The sequence below is a fragment of the Ovis aries genome, chromosome 15 (assembly GCF_016772045.2).
Source record: "Ovis aries strain OAR_USU_Benz2616 breed Rambouillet chromosome 15, ARS-UI_Ramb_v3.0, whole genome shotgun sequence".
NCBI classification, from domain to species: domain Eukaryota; kingdom Metazoa; phylum Chordata; class Mammalia; order Artiodactyla; family Bovidae; genus Ovis; species Ovis aries.
The window spans coordinates 40,583,477-40,605,927 of record NC_056068.1 but is presented as its reverse complement, the minus strand read 5'-3'; the positions used below and the strand labels follow the sequence as shown (position 1 = coordinate 40,605,927).

Below are 22,451 nucleotides of genomic sequence, written 5' to 3'. Positions count from 1 at the left end.
CCCAGCAGAGTGCAGCTCTGATGGAGGGGGGCTGGAGGGAAAGTGATACCTCTTTCTCGAGCTATGGACTTGTCCCCTCCCCAAGCAGGAGACCAGACTTGAGGTCCCTCGAGCCGGGCCCTCGGGAGGGTGGGGAAAGGGGGAAAGAAAACGCAGTCCTTTCTGGCTGGGACCGTGTCTGAGGGCGGAGGCCGGGAGGTAGTCCGTGATGCTTTCTCTTCCAGGCAGAGGCCGAGGTCTGTGAAGAGGGGAAGAGTTCAGGAGCTCCTCTAACAGGGAGGGCGAGCAGTGTTGGTAGCAGGGCCAGAGGTGAGGCTTTAGGGTCGAGTCTCTCCCCGGTGGGCGGAGAGTCCGAAGAGCCCTGAAAGGCATGGAGAACCTGAGGCCTGGTCCTTTCCCTGCCAGCAGAGGGAGTCCCGAGATGGACAGTCTGGAATCCCTCTCCGAAAAGCGTTTCCTTGGCCGCTCAACCAATTTTATACATCTCGAAGCCGAGTGAGAGCCGAGGTAATTAGCTGCGAACGACAGCTGTCTGGGTATCTTCGGCGCCAGGGGCCGGGATCGAAGCCCGACAGTCCGAATTCTCGCGAGAGCGGCCGCCGCCATTTTTCCATTGATTGCGGCCGGCGGGGGGAGGGGCCGACGACGAAGGCGACGGCGGCGGCGGCGGCGGAGCCTTGGGTCGGTGTCTGCGCGTTGGTGTCTGAGGCCCAGGTTGAGGCCTCCGCGATAGCCCGAGCGCCGGCGGTGGAGAGGATGACTTCCGCCGCCGTTTTTCTCCTGAGCTAGAGAGGCGCCGCCACCCTCCCCCTCCTCCGGCAGGGCGGAGAGGAGCGGCCGGGAGTCTGAGCGATGGTGCCCGGCGAGGAGAACCAACTGGTCCCGAAGGAGGTGAGGGGCCGGCGGAGGAGGCTAGGCCCGAGGCCTGCGGCCGCTGCGAGCAGCGCAGGCCGGGGGCGAGGGGCGGGCTGCGGGCCCAGCTCGTGGGCTGGCCCGGCCGTGGGGGAAGGAGGAGGTGTGTGGTGCGGGGTTGGGGGGTGGTGCATGGTGGGTGCGGCGAGCAGCTGGGAAACCGGGCTGGATCTCGGGGGTCGAGGGAGCGGAGACCTCTCCCCTTGGATTTGGGGTGCTGGACAATAAACGGAGTGGACTGGAAGGAATCTGGTCTTGCTCTAGGGGGAGAGGGTAGCTTAAGTATTTAATATATTGAGCCAAGGTGGAGAGGTAATTTCAAAGAAAAAAATTCTGCAACAGTGGCCGATGTGCACGACAGGGTGACGGTGCTGCTTCTGGTTTTGACAGTGGCATAGCTCTCAGGGCTTGTGAAATCTACGCCCAACTTGAGCTTTGTGCGAGGGCAGTTAACTGTTAGGACTTTTTTGAACTCCTGTTTCTTACTTGGTTGGTACTATGGGCCTGCCTAAATGAGGCCTGCCGAAGACCGTTGAAAAGTAGCAAATGTGACTTTCAAGTAAAGGTAAGAGGTAGCGAAGCATTACCATATGGAGAGTTGAACTACTTTTTGTAGTTGGGTTGTGTATGCCAGTTTGGGTGACTTATTACATTCTTAAAAGCAAGTGATATGAGAAGGCTTGACTTCTTGGCTTCTCTTGAATAGCAGGAGAAGATTAATGATAGAATCCAGCGCTGGCCAGTGAATTTCAATATATTAATAGTATCTCTGTTGGCTTTATAAATATCTTCAGGGTGTCCAAATGTGTATTTTTAACTGGCTGATCATCAGGCGAATGCTTTGGATTTTTATTTCTCGTATACCTCAAATAGATGCAAGTGTCGGTTGAAATTAGCTATATCGGATCTTGATAGTTGTGGGTGATCTTAAAATTTTTTAATTCTTTTTTTTTTTTTTGCCTTTTTTGGTTGCTTGTAGCTATTTGTTGCTACTTGAGCAAGCTCTGACACTGCAAAAGTATTATTGGAGTTGTGTATAAGTGATAGGAATATTTTCCCAACTTTATCAGATGATTGTTTTGCAAGGACAGTTTTTTAAAACTCAATTCTTATGTGTCAGTATTTATTCATCAAGCACCATCTGCACAGAAAATAATAAACAGATGAATTAATCAGAATTCTTGCCTTGGGAACTTCTAAGGGTACTAAGAAAGGTAACACTAGTATTCATTGAGCTCCAAGTAGGGGCTAAGCAATTTTCTACAAAAGTAAACTCTTAATCAAGGATGAAAGTGATAGATACTATGAGATGGATATTAAAAATGAATTCTCTTTTAGAGTTACACAGTGCTGGTTTTCATTTCCATGAAAAGCAAAGTTAGTCCTTTCTTAATTTTTTGACCATTAGAAAATATTTGTGGAACTTTGCTTTATGAAAGCTCAATATTAGGTTTATTTCCCTAATAATTTGCTTTATAGAAAACATGATACAGATATACTTCCGCAGGAAAATACCTGCAGTGCTGCTTTTACCTTTTGGATTTTAGAGGTTAAATGCCTCACTGATGGGTGGGTAGGGAGATCCAGGAGGGGAGGGATATATGTATACATACAGCTGATTTACTTCCTTGTACAGCAGAAATTAACACAATATTGTAAAACAACTATACCCTAATAAAATTTTTTTTTTTTTTTTAAGATTGAATGCCTCTCCTTTAAGACTAATTCCTTTACCTGAGCCTTCAAACTCATCCTGAGTTCTGACTTTTTTGTTTCTTACTCCTTCTGGATCACGTGCCTGTATTTTCTGTTCCCCAGACTCATCTTCAGTCTTTTTCCCTGACTCCTTTCATGATTCCTGGAAGTGTGCACAGTACTCTCAAATCTCAGGTCTGTTATTTTTTTCACTAGTTAAGTGGTTCATTCTTTTTCGATGGCCATACTCCTCTTCTTTCCTGCTTCTCTTCCTTGAGTTTTCTTATGCATTTGATACTTAAAAAAAGAAATCCTTGATTTTAGTAATACTGTATTTTGGGCCCTTTTTCTCGTATCTGTTTGTCCTGTCTGGTCACTCATTTGGTCAGTGTCTTTCTCTTTTTCTGTGTCTTTTAATTATCACTTTTGTCTGATCTTTGTCATCCTCTGTCTGGTAGAAGTAGAATTATATAGTGTTAAAGCTGAGAGAGCACATAGTGATATGATCACCTAGTATTATAACACGCCCCTTCACTTTTACAGATAAGGAAATTAGGGCCAGAGGATTGAAAAGGACTTGTTCAGGGTCACATAATGAGTAAGTAAATGACAGAGCTAGGACTAGAACTCACATCCTCTTGATTATACTCTTATTTTACACATCCCTCCATGTAACCTAGAGGCTCTGTAAGAATGGTTTGTAACTCTCTAACTATATTTATTATGTGAAAATAAATTACAGAATTGTAAATAATATAAAATGTCTTGGTTCTGTTCTAATGGCTTATTACCAACTATATGGAGAGCTTTATCTTTTTTTTTTTTTTTTAAGGGAACCTCTGACCCTTACTAGATTTAGATATATGGACAAAGTATATGCATTCATGTGTGTGTGCAGTTGTTGAACGAATAATATATTATTCTGGTCCTAGAAGCTCAAGGACAAAACTGTACCTTAGACTGCTGAAGAAGGCAGCTAAGTGTCATGTGCAGGGCTTGGCAAACTACAGTCCCTGGGCCAAATTCAGCCTGTAGCCTGTTTTGTTTGGCCCATGATTTAAGAATGATTTTTACATTGTCAAATTGTTGAAAAATATCAAAATAATAATAATCTGTGATACATGGAAGTATATGAAATTTAGATTTCAGTATTCATAAATAAAGTTTTATTGGAACACAGCCATGCCCATTTTTTACTATTGTCTATGGCTATAGTAAAGTAGTTGATACAGATGCTGTATACAGGGTACATTTGAAGTTACTTAGCTTGGCGGTCAAGACTTAGTATTGATACAGTTTGATTCTGGCCACAATCTGCCCTTTCAGAAAGCTTATCTCTTCTCCTTCAAAGCAAGTTTTTAATGTAGCCAAACAGGTTTTTCTTTAACTTGCTTTTCACTTCTGTTTGTGCTGCCTCTTTCCTACTTCTGCCCACCAATTCAGAACATTCATACACATCTTTCCGTAAGTATCTCATATCTCATTTATTCTTAAAAAACTTTTCTGACCATTTAACCTTAAGTATTTCTCCTTCTTAGAAGACTTATATATGAACAGAATTCATTTGCCAATTAGTACATAGTGGTTTTTGTTATCTATTATGGGCTTCCCTGGTGGCTCAGATGGTAAAGCGTCTGCCTGCAATGCGGGAGACCTGGGTTTGATCCGTGGATTGGGAAGACCCCCTGGAGAAGGAAATGGCAACCCACTCTAGTACTTTTGCCTGGAAAATTCCATGGATGGAGGAGCCTGATAGGCTACAGTCCATGGGATCGCAAAGAATCAGACACGACTGAGCAGAGTCACTGGCTCACTGGTCATCTATTATAGTCTCAACTGTATTTTATTAGTATTCATGATGGATGTCTTGACAGCAGAGATCTTTATGTGTCTCTCTCACCTGCGCTTTTTTTTTTTTTTTATATGTACTGTAGGTTTAGGTTTGTCTAGGTTTGTGTAGGTCTGGTTTGTCTAGGTTTGACAGACCTAGACAATGTATTAAAAAGCAGAGACATCAGTTTGCTAACAAAGGTCCATATAGTCAAAACAGTGGTTTTTCCAGTAGTCATGTATGGATGTGAGAGTTGGACCGTAAAGAAGGCTGAGCACTGAAGAATTAATGCTTTTGAATTGTAATGCTGGAGAAGACTCTTGAGAGTCCCATGTACAGCAGGGAGATCAAGCCAGTCAATCCTAAAGGAAATCAATCCCTAATGTCCATTGGAAGGACTGATGCTGAAGCTCTAATACTTTGGCCACCTGATGAGAAGAGCCAGCTCATTGGAAAAAAACCCTGATGCTGGGAAGGATCAAGGGCAGGAGGAAAAAGGGACGACTGAGGATGAGATCGTTGGATGGCATCACTGATTAAGTGAACATGAGTTTGTGCAAACTCCAGAAGATTGTGAAGGATAGGGAAGCCTGGTGTGCTGTAGTCCATGGGGTCCCAAAGTGTCGGACACAACTGAATGACTGAACAACTCTAGGTCTAGGACAGCGTCCTTTCTGAAGCACATCTTCAGTAATGTTCATTGGTCTGGTTACAGGGTTGCAAGGAAACCAGTTTCTAACCAATTTCCCATGCTTGGATGTTTTTCATAACATCCTTGGCAAGCTGTTTTCCAACCTCAGCTTGAATACCTTCATGACATCTCGGGTAATATCTTTGTCTTTTAAGAGATCTGTTTTCAGTTTTTGAGCTGAGAGAAGTCTAGATCTCTATAACTGCCATCTTTTGATTGTTGGCTCTGGACAACAGAGAAATTTTAAATCATTTTCCAGAGGATAACTTTTTTCCGTTGTTGAACATGGGGGAAGGGAGTAGGAGGACCAAGCTCTATTTTAAAGTCTGAGCATCCTCAGTTCTCTTAAGTGTTTCTCAGCTTGCTCTGCTTTAGACATAATCGAGTGATTTCTCCTAGTTGTTGTACCCAGAGGAGAGCAAAGACAGTGTGGTCTGTTCTGTGTGGTTAACAATAAAGCTTTTCCCCTCACCTTTTCACTCTGCTGTGTGTCTTTGAATTGTTGTATGTTGATGTTGACTCTGAGATCTTTTGCTTTTAATATTACAATTTTTATTTATTGCTTTGTTGCTTTTATTCTATTTCTTTATAAGGAATTTGTGACATTAATATTTGTTGAGTACTCACTGTACATTGCTGTATGCTGGCATACAGGGAATAATTAGAAAAAGTAGAAAAAAATTTTTTCCTCAAGTATCTTCTGGTATAATTAAGGATATTACAATGTACCTAGTGGTTTTAAAATAATACTTTCACTGCAAAAAGTGGTGTCCAAGGAGAATATAAATGTAGAAAGGATGGAAAAGTGAAAGAAAAGAATATGTGGTTCCACATCTCAGTGGATTTTTTTCTGCTGCTCTTTAATAATCACTACTTCTCTTATTGTGGAGCACAGGCTTAATTGCCCCACAGCGTGTGAAGTCTTCCCAGACCAGGGATTAACCCATCTGCATTAGCAGGTGGGTTCTTAACCAGGGAAGTCAATAAACACCACTTCTATCTGGAACTAATGATGATACTAATAATCCAAAATTTATTGAGCATTTATTAAATGTCAAATATTGTTGTATGTGCTTTGTGTGTATTAACTCATTTGAACTTCACATTGACCTCATAACTCTATCAGGACCATTGATATCGAGAGCCCCCAAAACATTAAAACAGCTTGTTTTTCATCTCTATTGTCCTTTTTTTTTTTTTTTTTAAATCAGTTCCATCAGTATCTACTATGGAGCATGTCAAATGAATATTCTTTTAATTTGTATGGCTTCAACCTTTGATTGTAATTTACATGTTTTTAATATCTCAAGCCCTGATCTTTCTTCTAGTTTCAGATTTCCACCTGCATACTGGATATCTGTAGTTGGTTGTACTCTAGGACCTATAGATTAAATATGTGTAGTATCAACCTCATTTCTCTTTCCTCTCTTCTTGGTCCTCCTCCCAGCATAATTTTTTGTATTCTCCTATTCAGTTAGTGTCATCATCTTCTGTTTGCTTAAGTTAGAACATTTTTTTAACAACTCCTTTTTGCATATATAGTTGGGCCATCACTTGCAAAATGTCTCTTGTATCCTTACCTTTCTCTTTTGGGCTCTGCCTCTCTCTATTGTCTCATTCCAGTGTAGGCCCTTTAAATGGTCTCTGTGCTTCTAGGCTCTTTTCTTTAGTAACTGTCTTCTCCACAGTAGCCATTACTTTCTAAAACACATAAGATTATGACTTACCTGTTTTAAAATTTATAATTATTACCCTCTGATTGCAAATCAAATACTAGATACAATTTATAAACACTTTGTGCCAGACACTACTAAACAGTTTACACTCTTTTCTCATTTAATACATATAAAGCTCTTTAAGGCAGCTCTTTCACTGTGTATTTTTTAGATAGATAGAAAGTATGCATAAAGAGTAAGTAACTTCCTCAGAGTTGTTTAGCTGTTGGTTTCTGAGTCACTGTGGCCTTAAGCAGTAGGAAAGTCCTTCATAATATAGTCTCAATTGATTTGTTTTTTACAATTAATTTTTATCAAAGTTATATATGCACATATTTAAAAGAGTTGAGTAGCTCTGCTGTACAGATTCCCTTCCCCTTCCATTTCAGGCTGTCCAGAGGCAACCACTTTCAACTCATTCTTCAGATATTTATCTCCACATTTCAAAGTCGTGTTCCTGTCGTTTTCCTTCGTGAAAGTTTATGTCAATGTGACTATATACATAGTTGAGCTTTGTAGTTTATAGTGATTATTTTCCCTTCCTGTGTAGCATTTTGTGTTTTCCATGAATTAATATTTTCTAAAAATTTGCTTTTGCTTAGTTTTCTGTGTACTTATCATTAATTTCACCAGGTGCTTCTCAACTAAGGGAATTGGCGATGTTGGGTAGGTGAGCAAGGGCAGGAGTGTGCTTCTGATGTCTAGTGAGCAGAAGCAAGCTATGCTGCCAAGCATCATCCTAACTGCACTAGACAGCCTCCTACAGCAAAGAATATGTGGTCCAAAATGTCAATAGTGCTACTGTTGAGAAACCCTGAGTTAGTCCAAACTCTGAAGTGTATAAATCTTCTCGTTATTATGTTCAAACCTGCCAGTTTCTTTGGATGAATTTTCTTGAACTGCAGCTGTTGTCTTAGATTTACGTTTATAATCATCTTAGTTTCCCGCAGGTCTGTCTAGGAGTTCCTGGTTCTGAACCTGATGCCTTCATCTTTCTTTGTGTTCTCATTTTGGAGGACCACTTTCAATAGCTTTCAGGATGGGCCATAATTTTTTGAGACTTCACTTGCCTTAAAATGTTGTTTCTGTTCTCTTTGTAGATAGTTTGGTAGGCAGGGAATTCTCGGTCAGAAATATTTTTTCTCAATTTTGAAAACATTGCTCCATTACTGTCTTTTTTTCAGTGTTGCTGTTGAGACATCAGATGCCTAAAAGATTTTGAATTTTATTTTTCCTCTGGAAGCTTGAAGAATCTTTTCCCCTAGAGTTCTGAAATTTCTGGATTATGTGTAAAGGTCTGTTTTTCTCCATTTCTGCTGGATTCAGGGTAGTCTTATTCAATCTGAAATTTATCTTATCAGTTCTAGGAGATTTCCTTAAGTAATTTCTTTGGTTTCTTCCCCTTTGTTTTCTGTTTCTCTTGAATTCCTGTTGTTTAGGTGTTAGGCCTACTGACTGGCTTATCTAATTTTCTTCTGTGTTTACATCTATTTTCTATTTCTTTCTTTTTCCTCTGCTTTCTGGGAGATTTTTCTCAATTTTATCTTATAATTCTTCTACTAAGATTTTATTTCTGCTATTATGTTTATAATTTCCGAGTACTTTTTTTTCCTAAAAAAGTTTAAATGATAATATTCTTTTGTTTCATGGATATAATATCTTTTCTGTCTTAGGAAGTTATTGGTATGTTTCTTCTCTGAATATTCTCTTTTCTCCAAATTTCCTTTTTCTGTTTGTTGGCTTTGGGCTTTGTCTTTTATATTAGATGTTTTTTTTTAGATGTCTGGTATTCCTTGGAAGTCAGTGCTTATTTAGAAGAGGGCCCTTACAAAGCTGAATGGAAGCTCTGCCAGTGAGTGATTATGGTTTTCCCTGTTCATTGGATATGTCTGGACAATTTCCTTAGACTCCCAGTGACAGGTTTTTCTCTTGTGCTGAATTGATTTCCCAGAAAAGATTTCTGGTCTGTTCCTTGAAGAGTTGAGTACGAAAAGGGAATGTGGGTTTTATCATGAAGTACACAAGTACACGTCATTTAATTCTGCAGTTTTCAGTATGCACGCCTGCTGACCTGAGTCTGACTCTGTGGCCCTAGACTGTAGCCCGCAAGGATCTTCTGTCCATGGAATTCTCCAGGCAAGAATACTGGAATGGATTGCCAAGCCCTCTTCCAGGGGATCTTCCCGACTCAGGGATCGAACCCAGGTCTCTTAAGTCTTCTGCATTGGCAAGCGGGTTTTATACCACTAGCACCACCTGGAAAGCCACTTTCCAGTATGGCAGCCTTCCAGTTCAGTTGCACCCGGCGTCCTCTTGTCCAGAGATACCTTGTTTTATACTCTCCTGAGATTGTTTAGTCTCTTGCCAAGAAAGGGTCAAAGAGTAGGAAAGAGAGGATCTGGAAGTTTTGACTGTTTCTTAAGCAGACTTTGATCTCCTATTCTAGCTTGGACCTCACTCTTGCTCCCAGAGTATCTGAGACAGCTAGTTCCTGAGCCTTTTAGGTTTTTCTTTTTTTTTTTTTAAATAGAAGTCTTGAAAAAGGAATACACGGAGTTCCCGTATACCCACCACCAAGCTTTTCCTTATGATAATCATTTTATATAAATCATAGAACACTTATTAAAAGTAAGAAACTAACCGTAGTACAATACTATTAAGTATACTATAGAATTTATTTAGATTTAACTAGTTTTCCACTAATGTTTCTTTTTAGTCCAAGGTATAATACCAGAATAATCAGAATACCTCATTAAATTTTGTTGTCATGTCTCCTTAGTTTCCTTTATTTGTGATACTTTCTCAGACTTTTCTTTTTCATGACTTTGACATTTTAAACAGTACTAGTCATTTTTGCAAAATGGCTGTCAATTTGGGTTTGTCTGATGTTTTCTCAAGATCAGACAGAGGTTGTTAAAGAGAAGGATATCACAGAAGTGATACGTCCTTCTCAGTGCTTCATTTGGAGGGGGGTGGAGGTGACATGATGTTGACGTATTCTACTGGTAATATTAACCTTTGATCACTGGGTTCAGGTGATTCTGCTAGGCTTCTCCACTGTAAAGTTACTATTTTCCTCTTTAATAATTACTAACTACTTTGAGACCATGCAGATATCCTGTTTCTACTTAAACTTTTGCCCTCTAGTTTTAGCATCCACGTATAGATCTTGCTACTGTTAAGATTTTCTCTTTCCCTCATTTCTACATTTATTAATTGGAATTCTTTTGTGAGCAGAAGCTGTCCCTTCTCCCCCATTTATTTACTTCTTTATTTATATCAGTGTAGACTTACAGATTTTATTTTATTCTTTGTATTATTACCCCAAATTATTGTTACTAATTTTGTTGCTCAAGCTGTTGCAGTCTTGGCCAGGGAAGCTCTTTCTGATTGGCATCTGTGCTCATCCTTGCTTTTTGAGCACGTCTTTAATTTGTGGCACCACATAATGCTTCAGCCCATCTTCTATTTGCGCTGCCTCAACACTACAATCAAGCACTTCTCCAAAGAGTTTAGAGGTCTTTTGCTGTAAATGTAAATGTGGTATGTGCTATAAACCAGGTGTCTTTGTTTTTCGTCTAGGCTAATAATAAAGGTTTCAACCTTCTCTGCTGTAAGAGTCATTACCACCTGTTCTGCTTTCCAGCTTCTAAAATCGTGTTTTTGGTTTCCTATGGATTTATGCTCTTTAAAAGTTTTCTTTATTCTTGTTTCAGAGATATTTTGGGAAGCTTTAGAGCTAACTGCTTGCATTCACTCTGTCCTCTTTAACCAGAAATGCTTAATGCTTTTGCTGTCTCCTGCCCCAAGCCAGTTTTGTTTTAGCCGCATTCAGCTGCATTAGTGGCTCTTCTCTGATGTGCTCTATGCTGTCCTGTGTCACTTGCCCTGAGTGAATAATACGAAGTATTTTTGTAACATCTGTTTTTTAGGGAGTTTTAAATGGGTGAACTTTGATTTTTACATGAAAACTATTTAAGTACTTTCTTAAGTACATTGTTAGGATTGTTGCCTCTCTTTAATTTTCCATTCTCTGAATTAGTCACATAAATGTTTTGTTTCTCAGTACCAGATACTGTAATTTTTGCCAAAACAAAGGGGAGAAGCACAATGTGTCCAGAGGACTTGTGTACCATCACCACCCTAGCCCAAATTAAAAAAAAGATTGGGTTGAAAATAGGGAGTTGTGAAAAACATAGCATTAAATTTATTTTCAAATACCTATTGTAAATTAAAGTTCCAGAAGACGTCTACTTTAAAAACCAATTCATTGGTATTGAGGATCTTACTTAGTTAAGACAGCGTAATAGGTGTCATGATATGCAGAGGCATGTTCTTTCTGAGGCTTATTGCACAGATTTTAAAGTGTTCTATCCAAGTATTGCTGCTTACAATCTAATTTTCTACCAACCTTCTCTGTTGTTTAAAAAAAAAAAAAAGTCTTGGCAGGACTTCTCTTGGTGGTCCATTTGCTAAGACTCTGAGTTCCCAATACAGGAGACCCAGGTTCAATCCCTGGTCAGGGAGCTAGATCTCTACAGGCAGCAACTAAGACCCACCGCAGCCAAATAAATAAAAATCAACATTGAAATAAAAATTATTTTAGTCTTTGGCAAAATGATTGTGACTAGCAGTGATGGCAGATGATTGGCAAAAACGATGTGATCTTTTAGATCAAGATTCTTAATGTATATTTTTCCTGAGCCTGGTTTTCTGTTAGTATAATGGAAGAAGGGATGGATATAGTTGTAGTGTAAGTAAACAGATGTCTCCTCTCTGCTGCATACTTCTGTTTACTTTGTCTCAGGTTTGGGAACAGTAGTAATTGCATTATTCTTTTGTTTAATGAAACTAAACTGAACCAAGCATACATAAAGTAGACATAGAGGGAATTCCTTGGTGGCCCAGTGGGAAATACTTTGCCTTGCCATTAATGTAGGGAATGCTGGTTCGATCCCTGGTCAGGGAGGTGAGATCCCAGATGCCTCATGGCCGAAAAAATAAAACGTAAAACAGAAGCAATATAGTAACAGAGTCAATGAAGCCTTAGAAAAAAATAAAGTAGCCATGGATATGAACATTTTCATTGATATAAGACTGTCACTGAAACCTACTGTTGAGAGTGTTGAGAGATTACTCTTTGTATGGAGATTACTTTTTGTATGAAACTTACTGAGATCTGTGTCTTGAATTTGTTGTGTTTCTTGTTTGTTTGTTGTTGCTGTTTTGGCTATGCCATGCTGCTTGCAGAATCTTAGTTCCCCTGCTGCTGCTGCTAAGTCGCTTCAGTCGTGTCTGACCCTGTGCAACCCTGTAGACGGCAGCCCACCAGGCTCTGCCATCCCTGGGATTCTCCAGGCAAGAACACTGGAGTGGGTTGCCATTTCCTTCTCCGGTACATGAAAGTGAAAAGTGAAAGTGAAATCGCTCAGTGTGTCCTACTCTTAGCGACCCCATGGACTACAGCCTACCAGGCTCCTCCGTCCATGGGATTTTCCAGGCAAGAGTACTGGAGTGGGGTGTCATTGCCTTCTCCTACCAAGGATCAAAACTAGGCCCTGTCAGTGAAGGTGCTGAGTCCTAACCACTGGACTGCCAGGTAATTCCCAATAGGTTTACATTTTATTTTTAAAATTAAAAAAAAAAAAAAAAATGTTTTTTGGTCATGCCAAGCAACTGTCTTGAATTTTTTATGCTTTTTAAAAGCAAGCTTTAAAATGCTACCTAAACAGCAAATCTAGCCCTTTTTATTAGTATAAGAAACCTTTCCTGATCTTCCTCTTCCAATCTAATACCATTTTTCTAACCCTGAAATGCCATAATGCTGTAGCTTTTGACATTTGAAAAATTACACTTCTTTATTATAGGTTAATTCAAAGTCAAGACACAATAGTCAGAGTGCCTCGGTTCAAGTACCAGTTTTGTGACCTTGGGCAAGTTATTTAACTTCCCAGTACCTAAGTTAAATGTGGATACTAGTAACTACCTCCTTGGGCTTTTGGGAAAATATAATGAGTTAATACATATAGAGTGTCTTTTACTTAATAAGCATTCTTACAAGTGTTATCTGTTAGAATAAATGTTGCTACCTTCATTATCATTATTACCTTCATTCTGTATTGGTTTAGGGGCCAGCATAATATGCTATACATGAATATGTATTGATTAAATTAAAATGAAATCATGTCTTAGTTATTAAATATGCTTAGTTGTTTGAAGTCATGGATCTGATATGACCTGTCAGCATAAATCCTAAATGATTGTTAGATTTGATAGGTTTTTTATATTATCAAGTAAGACTTGTTTTTACTGCTTTTTAATAACTGAAACATAACAAAGTACAGCTTTTAAATGAAACTTTCTAGTCTGGTAAGATCCTAAGAAAAATTGATTTAGAATATATAGATATTTGTTGAAATAACTTACTAGATTAACAGGTTATTTGTTTATAAGATTCAGTGTGAAATGTTATTTCAAAGCAGGATCCATGTTAAGAATGTTTGTTTCTGGGAGAACTTAATGTGTTTGATAATTCTGACTTTCGAAAACTGGAGTATAGCCAGTTGACATGAATAGAAGGACCAATTAACTTGTCTATTTTGTCAGTTGTATTACTGATGGTAAAGATTTTGCCTACCAAGCAGGACACATAGCTTGGATCCCTGGGTCAGAAAGATCTCCTAGAGAAGGAAATGGCTCCCACTCCAGGGCTTCCCTGGGGGCTCAGACGTTGCCTACAATATGGGAGACCCAGGTTCGATCCCTGGGTCGGGAAGATCCCTTGGAGAAGGAAATGGTAACCCACTCCAGTATTCTTGCCTGGAGAATCCCATGGACGGAGAACCCTGGTAGGCTACAGTCCAGGGGGTTGCAAAGAGTTGGACACGACTGAGCGATTTCACTTTAACTTTCTACTATTCTTGCCTGAGAAATCCCGTAGCCAGAGGAGCCTGGTGGGACCACAGTCTATGAGGTCGCAGAAGAATGAGACACAACTTAGTGACTTAGTTCAGTTCAGTCACTCAGTTGTGTCTGACTCTTTGAGACCCCATGGACTGCAGCACTCCAGGCCTCCATGTCCATCACCAACTCCCGGAGTTCACTCAAACTCATGTCCATTGAGTCGGTGATGCCATCCAACTATCTCATCCTCTGTTGTCCCCTCCTCTTCCCACCTTCAATCTTTCCCAGCATCAGAGTGTTTTCAGATGAGTCAGTTCTTCGTATCAGGTGACCAAAGTATTGGGAGCTTCAGCGTCAGCATCAGTCCTTCCAGTGAATATTCAGGACTGATTTCCTTTAGGTTGGACTGGTTGGATCTCCTTGCAGTCCAAGAGACTCTCAAGAGTCTCCTCCAACACCATAGTTCAAAAGCGTCAGATCTTCAGTGCTCTGCTTTCTTCACAGTCCAACTCTCACATCCATCCATGACTGCTGGAAAAACCATAGCTTTGACTAGATGGACCTTTGTTGGCTACACAACAACAATATGACTGTGCTTTAAATTTGATGCTGTGTGATTGCCATAAGACTTGCAGAGTTGTTCACATATTAGCAGAAATACAGTGGCTTTCCAGTAGAGAAAAATTAATGGCTAAGTGACATAGTTAAGAAAAAAGATCTGGACTTATATCTTTCTGTACACCAGGGGTCCCTACAAACCCCAGGCCAGGGACAGGTACCTGTCTGCAGCCTGTTAGGAACTGGGCCTCATAGCAGGCGGGGAGTGCCAGGTGAAACACAAAGTCTCCCCCACGCACCCCTCCCTCCGTCTGTGGAGAAATTGTCTACCATGAAGCCGATTCCTGGTGCCCAAAAGGTTGGTGACCACTGTATACAGTGAGTCTAGCACCTTTGGTGTAACTTTGGGAAAACCACGGCCTTCATTTATTGCCTAAGTGAAATTTTCTAGTGTAAACAAAGCATTGTAGTTTGACTGTAAATATCTTTCCTGTTTCAAATGATATTACCTGTTTTTATTTCATCATAAATATACTTTAATTTTTCTTAATGTAGATTTCTGTAGCTCCTAATACTGTTGAATTCATTCAGTTAAGCACTGAATTAGTAGCTGCCATGGATCGGAGAATCAAACATGAATAAGAAATCTGACCTAGTTCTAGATGCTAGTCTAATTTAGTCTAGTTTGGGAAACAAAAATTTACAAAGAGACAAATGCATAATGTGGAAATAAAGTGGGACCCTAAGGGAGGAAGGCCAGCTTCACTTAGGGGGTTCTGTGAGAACGCTTAAATTGGGTTGCAAAAGATGACTGCCAAGTAAAGAGAAGATAAGAGCTTTTAGTTAGGAAAAATAACATTTCAAACACTAACATCTATAATGCATTTTAAAAGTGACAGAAAGTTTGGGGTAAATGCATGGCGTGCCTGGGGTGAATGAGAGAAGATAGTTCTGCACATTGTGTCTTAAAATTCTAAAGGCTTTTTATGCATATAAGAATTTAGGTTTTTATTGTGTAGACATGAGTGGGCAGGAAATTTTTTTTTTTTTTGGCAGAAAAAGTTAACAGATTTGTTTATGATTGTTATAAGCAAATTCATTGAAACTGGTTCGTTGAAGCATTGTTTACTTGCATGAATGTTTTGTGTCCCTGCATTAATATTAAACATTTACACACAAATGAAAATGGGGCAAAGTGGAATTTGCTGTAATACCTATTCTCTCACCCGGTTGTTTTTTTCCCCTCCTCATTTGCAGTCGTATAACTTAGGTACTTTTTTTTGGTTGGTTGTTTTTTTAAGAATAAAATGTTTGCCTTTGTAATGCATCTTAAGTGCATTCTCCACATATGAGTCATGCTGGCAGCGTATCCTTTGGCATAGTAGTTACATATTTGATACGGATAACACCCAGGTAGGCATCTTCAAATAGGCTAACTAGATAGGTCTCATTTGCCTCCAGAAATGTGAAGGTATCTGCACTTGGTAGTGTAGATTTGGTTTGAAGTCCTGAACATTTTCTCACACTTGATGCTGGAAGGGAAGTTTGCAAGTGAGAAGTTATGTGTGCTTCCGATTTTCAGCGACAGCCACTGTATGATGCTTATGAAAATGTGGTTTCTTCACCTTTTCAGTATAAGGCATGTTCTTGTGAGCTACATTTGTAGCTGGTTGCTTTCTTGAGTGCTTTACAGGCATTTGTCTTGGTATGTATGTATGTGAAAGTCGCTCAGTCGTGTTCAGCTTCTTGTGACCCCAAAGACTGTAGCCTGACAGGCAACTCCGTCCATGGGATTTTCCAGGCAAGAATACTGGAGTGGGTTGCCATTTCCTTCTTCAGGGGATCTTCCCTGTCCAGGGATCGAACTCAGGTCTCCTGCATTGCAGGCACACTCTTTACTGTCTGAGCCACCAGGGAAGCTCTAGGAGCCATAGTATAGAGAACTCCCTATTTACCTAGCTTTTTTTCAGCAGCTTTACCAGGCTAGAAGTGGTACTGATACTAGACTGTTGAATGGTAGCAGCCACCACAGCAGCAGCTAAGAACACTAACAAGGAATGTTTTTAATTAGGGAATTAATTAAATCTTCCCAAGGGTTTCCCCAATGCTCCAAATAAAATTTTACCAAAAGGAGCTCTTGATTACAACCCCAGTTCCAGGTTGCAGTAAAAAGTAGAATTTTTGTATGACTTATCTGATAAAAGATACGTATGGCTTTTGTAAATATACAAAAACTCTCTATGAATTCATGTACATTTCTTCTGTTTTATAGCTAAAAATGTCTACCCTTTTAGGTGTTTAGGTTGCCTTTAAGTTGACACGAAGTTGTGTAATTTATTACTTTGTTTATAGCACTTTGTGATAATGAATGGAAATAGGTGAAAAATTAGATACGTAACAGTGAAATATCTTATTAAAGACATCTAAGAAATATCTTTGCTTTAATTTTGACATTCTAAATTCACATCTTGAAATATTTGTTTACTATTACATTATTTACCATTAACATAACCCAAATGTGATTTAAAGAATTCTAAGAAAAATAGACATTGATACAGAAAATTCTTCTACAACTCAGAATAGGATTTAACACTTAAAGGGAGGTCGTAGTTAGGTATTACAGATCCTTCATTTTTAGGGAAGGAAGCATGAAGGCTATAAAAGCTCCGTAACTTAATGTCTCAGGTAGTGGAAGAGCTAGAATGAGACTTTTAAAAAAAAGTCAGGTTTATTGATGTATAATTTATATACAGTAAAATTTGCCCCTTTAAAAGAATGTACAGTTTTATGAATTTTGACAAGCTTACACAGTTGTATAAGCACCTTCACAATCAAGATATAAAACATCTTCATCACCTTAAAAAAAGTTTTCTCATGTCTCTTGTAATTAACACCATCTGCCACCTCCAGGCCTTGCAGCCGCTGATGTGTTTCCTGCCTTCATGTTTTACCTTTCCTTATGTAACTGGAATTCAAGTAGTATGTAGCATTTTGGGCCTGACTTCTTCCTAGCGTAAACCTGTGAGGTTTATCTATGTAAATTGCTTGTGTCAACAGGCTTCCTTTTTATTGTCCAGTGCCAGTTATTTATCCATTTATTAACTGATGGACATTTGGGTTATTTCCAGTTTGGGGTGATTCTGAATAAGCTGCTACAAATATTTGTGTACAGCTTTTCTTTTGATAGACAAATGTCTTCTTACGGTAAGGGCATGTTTAACTCCGTAAGGAACTCCCAACTTCTTTCCTGAAGTGGCTGTACCGTTTTGCATTACACTCAGCAGTGTGTGCACGTTCTAATTGCTCTGCCTCCGGGTGGTACTTGGCAATGTCAGTATTTTTCCGTTTAATTTTTTAACCATTCTAGTTAGTGTGTAGTGATCTCTGTGGTTTGAATTTGCATTTCTATAATGACTAATGATGTAGAGTATCTTTTCTTGTGCTTGAGGTTTTTTACTAATTCTGATTTTTTTAAATCATATTTTAATTGAATATTACATATTTAAAGTTTTACTAGTACTGCTAGGAGAGAGAGGAGTAAAAAGAGTACTTATTCTAAAGAGAGTTGGTAATTTACATAGAGAAAACTGGCCATTGTATTCAAAGTATGACTCTAGTTTTGATAGACTCCTTAAAGAGGTTCATATGTTAGCTGACTGCTAGAGAGGACAACAGTTTGGGAATCAGAAAATTCACTGGTTTGACTTTGCCTTATTAATTGCTTATCCTTTCTGGGTCTTTTCTTCTTTTTTCTTTATCTCTGAAATGAGGGATTTGTGTCTAAATTATGGACTTTGCTGCTGGCACAAACAGAAATCTACTTGCAATGCAGGAGACCCAGGTTCAATCCCTGGGTTGGGAAGATCCACTGGAGAAGGGAATGAGGGATTTGTCTCTAAATTATAAATCAACATAAACTTTCCGGTAGTAGGGTTTTTTTTTTTTTTTTTGCTGCTTTTTCAGTAGTAGGTTTTTAAACTTTGTAAGAAGGCTGTGCAGTCAGAAAACAAAAGATGTTTGGAGATTTTCCCTGTCTGATGAAATTTCTATTACTCAAAAAAGATCTTCTGAAATTGTAAATAATATAAATCATAAGTATTTTTGTTGTTGAGAATTACATAGTAAATCTGGTATAAGGAGGGTAACTGATAGTTCTAGGATAATATATTTTGTATGATTTTATGATATATTTTATTATTTTAATTTGTAGAGCATTTTCAGCATATTCTGTCTTTTGATTTTTGGTAAAACTCTTTGTGGACCCTGCGAGTCAGAATAAGTGACTTGCATAGGATTACACAGCTAAAAGGAAAGTAGCCACCTTGACCTAAAGGTTCTAGACTAGTGTTTTTGCATCTGCATCACATTACTCTGCACTGTAGACTAGTCCAATAGGAAATAAAGTCTTTAAATAGTATTAAATAACCTTAACTTTTTTTTTTAGTTGACAATTTCATGTTCAGAGTATTATAAAATTTATTATCCATGCTTCTAAATAAGCATGATTACAGATAATATAAACAAGCTACTCTGATTTAGTAATAATGCAGTGGAACATTTCAAAACTTGTAAACAAGTCAGTTGTATCACAAGCTGAGTCACTGCTTATCAAAACAGCCTACTCACAGAAGAAAACTTAGCTGTAATCAAAAATAAAGATAACAGGAATAGTAAAGGACAAACTGTACATCCTCTAGAGAGTAGTTTGTTTAGTTTCTAAGTTTAGATACCTCAACATTAGTGGGTTACAGTAGTATAACAACAATTAAACAAGTATGGCAAAAGTGGGAATAGTTTAGGGTAAAAGTGAGAGGAAAAATACTACTATTATAATTTTAATTATAATTTCAACATTATAATTATAATTTAATTATAATTTCAACATTATGAAGTCATCATAAAATTTGTATTTCTTAAGAGATCTGTGTTCGTATGGGACCTTAGGCATGTCACTTAAGGTTTCTGAATTTCTTGTACATCTGTAAAGAGCTTGATCTGATGTCCAAATCTTTAAATATGTATTATAGTTCCATGTTGTGTGTGACGAATCATTTGATTGATTGCTTCTCAACTGTCAAATTAAACATATTATCAAACTTCCTTTTAAATAGTTAAAAGCCCTTGCAGTAAAGAAATGTTTTTAAATCAGTTCAGAAACTTTTCAGAGTTTACAAAATCAATTCAACTTTTAAAAATTTACTCAGAAGTTTTAAGAGCACACTGTGCTTCCAAAAGCATCAGCTATAATGTATTATGAAGTTATTTTCCTGAATGAATATATTTTGTTTAGAGAATTTCCTATAGGACTTAGAATAGGAAATGTGGTATGTTTAAATGATAACTATTAAAAATTTCAGAATACCTATATATACATGAGAAGTTGCTGAAGAACTCAGCACGGTTGTTAGGCATTTGAAGCAAATTGGAAAGGTGAAAAACTTGATAAGTGAGCTGACCTCATGAGCTGACGGAAAATTAAAAGAAAAAAATCGCTGTTTAAGTTGTCGCCTTATTCTGTGCAACAGCAATGAACGATTTCTTGATTGGATTGTGAAGTGCAACAAAAAGTGGATTTTATACGACAGCTGGTGGTGACCAGCTCAGTGGTTGGACTGAGAAGCTCCAGAGCACTTCCCAAAGCCAAACTCGCACCAAAAAAAGGGTCATGGTCACTGTTTGGTGCTCTGCTGCCCGTCTGACCTATGACAGTTTCTGAATCCTGGTGAAACCATTACATCGAGAAGCATGGTCAGCAAATCTCTGAGATGCACCAAAAACTGCCAACGCCTGCAGCTGACATTTGTCAACAGAATGGGCCCAATAACTGACTGCATGTCACACAACCAATGCTTCAGAAGTTGAAATTGGGCTGCGAGGTTTTGCCTCATCCGCCATATTCACCTGACCTCTCACCAATCAACTACCGTTTTTTCTAAGTATCTTGACAACTTTTTGCAGGGAAAATGCTTCCATGACCAGCAAGAGGCAGAAAATGCTCTCCAAGAGTTCATCAAATCCCAAAGCGCAGGTTTTTAATGCTATAGGAATAAACAAACTTATTTCTTGATAGCAAAATTTGTTGATTGTAATGGTTCCTATTTCGATTAATAAAGATATGTTTGAACCCAGTTATAATAATTTAAAATTCATGGTCCAAAACCACAGTTACTTTTTCACCAACCTAAATATCAGTTAGTCACCAAGTCATGTCCACCTCTTTTGTGATCCTTTGGAGTGTAGCCTGCCAGGCTCCTCTGTCCATGGGATTTCCCAAGCAAGAGTACTGGAATTGGTGGTCATTTCATTCTCTAGAAGTTCTCCCATCCAGGGATCAAACCATGTCTCCTGCATTGCAGGAGGATTTACCACTGAGCCACCAGGGAAGCCCTACATGTATGTATATATACACTCAAATTATTTGAAAATCCTTAATCAATAAGCAAAAGTAATTTTTTTGTTGTTTAAAAGAAAAAAATAGGAATTAATTTCATGTTCATATATTTACATATATCCATAATATATTTCATGCATATTATGTGTCTGTAATACAGAACTATTGGAAACCCAATTTGCAGACAGTTTTTGCTGCTTCCACAAATTTTAGTCATAAGTTCTCTTTTAATTTTTATATTTTAAAAAATTGTGGTAAAATATACATAACATAAAATTTCCCATCAAACGTTTTTAAGTGTACAATTCAGGGGTATTAAGTACATTAACGTCATTGTGCTACTTACCATCATCCATCCACAGAAATCTTTTCATCTTGCAAAACTGTGGTCGTTTAACAATAAGTTCTATTCCCCACCCGCTTCCCCTTCTCAGTCTCTGCCAACCACCGTTCTGCTTTCTCTCTCAATGAATTTGACCCCTCTAGGTACTTCATGTAAGTGGAAACATACTATATTGTCCTTTTATGACAGAGTTATTTCTCTTAGCATAATTTCCTCATGGTTTGTCCATTTTGTGGGATATGTCATATGTTTTTTAAAGCTTAATATTATTCCTCTGTTTGTATTATATTTGTTTCCACTCATCCACCGATGGGACTCTTGGGTTGCTTCTGCCTTTTGGCCGTAGTGAATAATGCTGCTATGAACATGGGTGTGCAAATATCTGAGTCCTTGCTTTCCGTTCTTTTGGTTATATACGCAGAAGTGAAATGACCAGACCAGTAGGCAGTTTTAGCACTCATAGAAGGTCACGTTTTTTAAAAACTTTTTGTGAACCGAAATAATGTAGGTTAAATTTGATTTTGCAGCATAGATAGTGGAATGACAGGAGACTTGACATCTGTGATGTGTAGCTTTTTATGGAAACAAGCCAACCATCACATTGAGTTGGTTCTGAATCATTAATGTAGTTTAGAGTTTTGCATGTGTGTTGGCGGCACTAGTGGTAAAGAACCCACCTGCCAGTGCAGGAGACATAAGAGACTCAGGTTTGATCCCTGGGTCAGGAAGATCCCTTGGAGGAGGGCATGGCAACCTACTCCAGTATCTTGCCTGGAGAATCCCATGGACAGAGGAGCCTGCCAGGCTCCTTAGGGTTGCAGAGAGTCAGACATGACTGAAGCGACTGAGCATGCAAGCATGTCATCAAGGTAATACTCTAATCACTTATATAAAATGGCACATATGTTATCATAGAATATGCTATTCATATTTTATTTTAAATACAAAATGACTTCTTAACATTCTAATCATTTCTGTTTAGAGAACTTCCTTTAGCAGTGCTTCTAGGGTAGGTCTCTCCACAACAAATCCCTTAGTTTTCCTTCATCTGAAAATGTTTTGGTTTTCCTGTCATTCCTGAAGGATATTTTTGCTGGAAACAGAATTCTGAACTGGCAGTCCTTTTCTTTCAGCACTTGGAAAATATTGTGTCTCTGTCATTTCTGATGAGAAACATGCTACATTTGATTGTTTTGCCCTCATAGATGGTGTTTCTCTCTCACTAGTTTCAAAATCTTCCTCTTTGTCTTTAGTTTTCAAGGAGCTTGATTAAGATGTATCTTTCTTTAATTTTCTTTGGGTTTATCCTCTTTGGGATTCACTCAGCTTCTTGATTATGTAGTTTTATTATGTCTTTTGCATTTTGCATTTTTTCTTTTTGGCCATACTGTGGGATCTTAGTTCCCTCAACT

General features: G+C 38.5%; 1 protein-coding gene across 10 annotated transcripts in view; it reads left to right on the top strand.

Annotated features, from left to right (window-relative positions):
* Positions 1–679: 679 nt before the first annotated feature.
* Positions 680–22,451, top strand: part of USP47 (ubiquitin specific peptidase 47) — a 102,842-nt gene continuing 81,070 nt past the window's right edge. For all 10 annotated transcript variants that reach the window (XM_060399347.1, XM_042233056.1, XM_060399346.1 and 7 more), the window contains exon 1: positions 680–891. In XM_060399347.1, the coding sequence (XP_060255330.1) occupies positions 853–891 (39 nt within the window). In that variant the 5' untranslated portion in view covers positions 680–852. The remainder of the gene's footprint in view (positions 892–22,451) is intronic.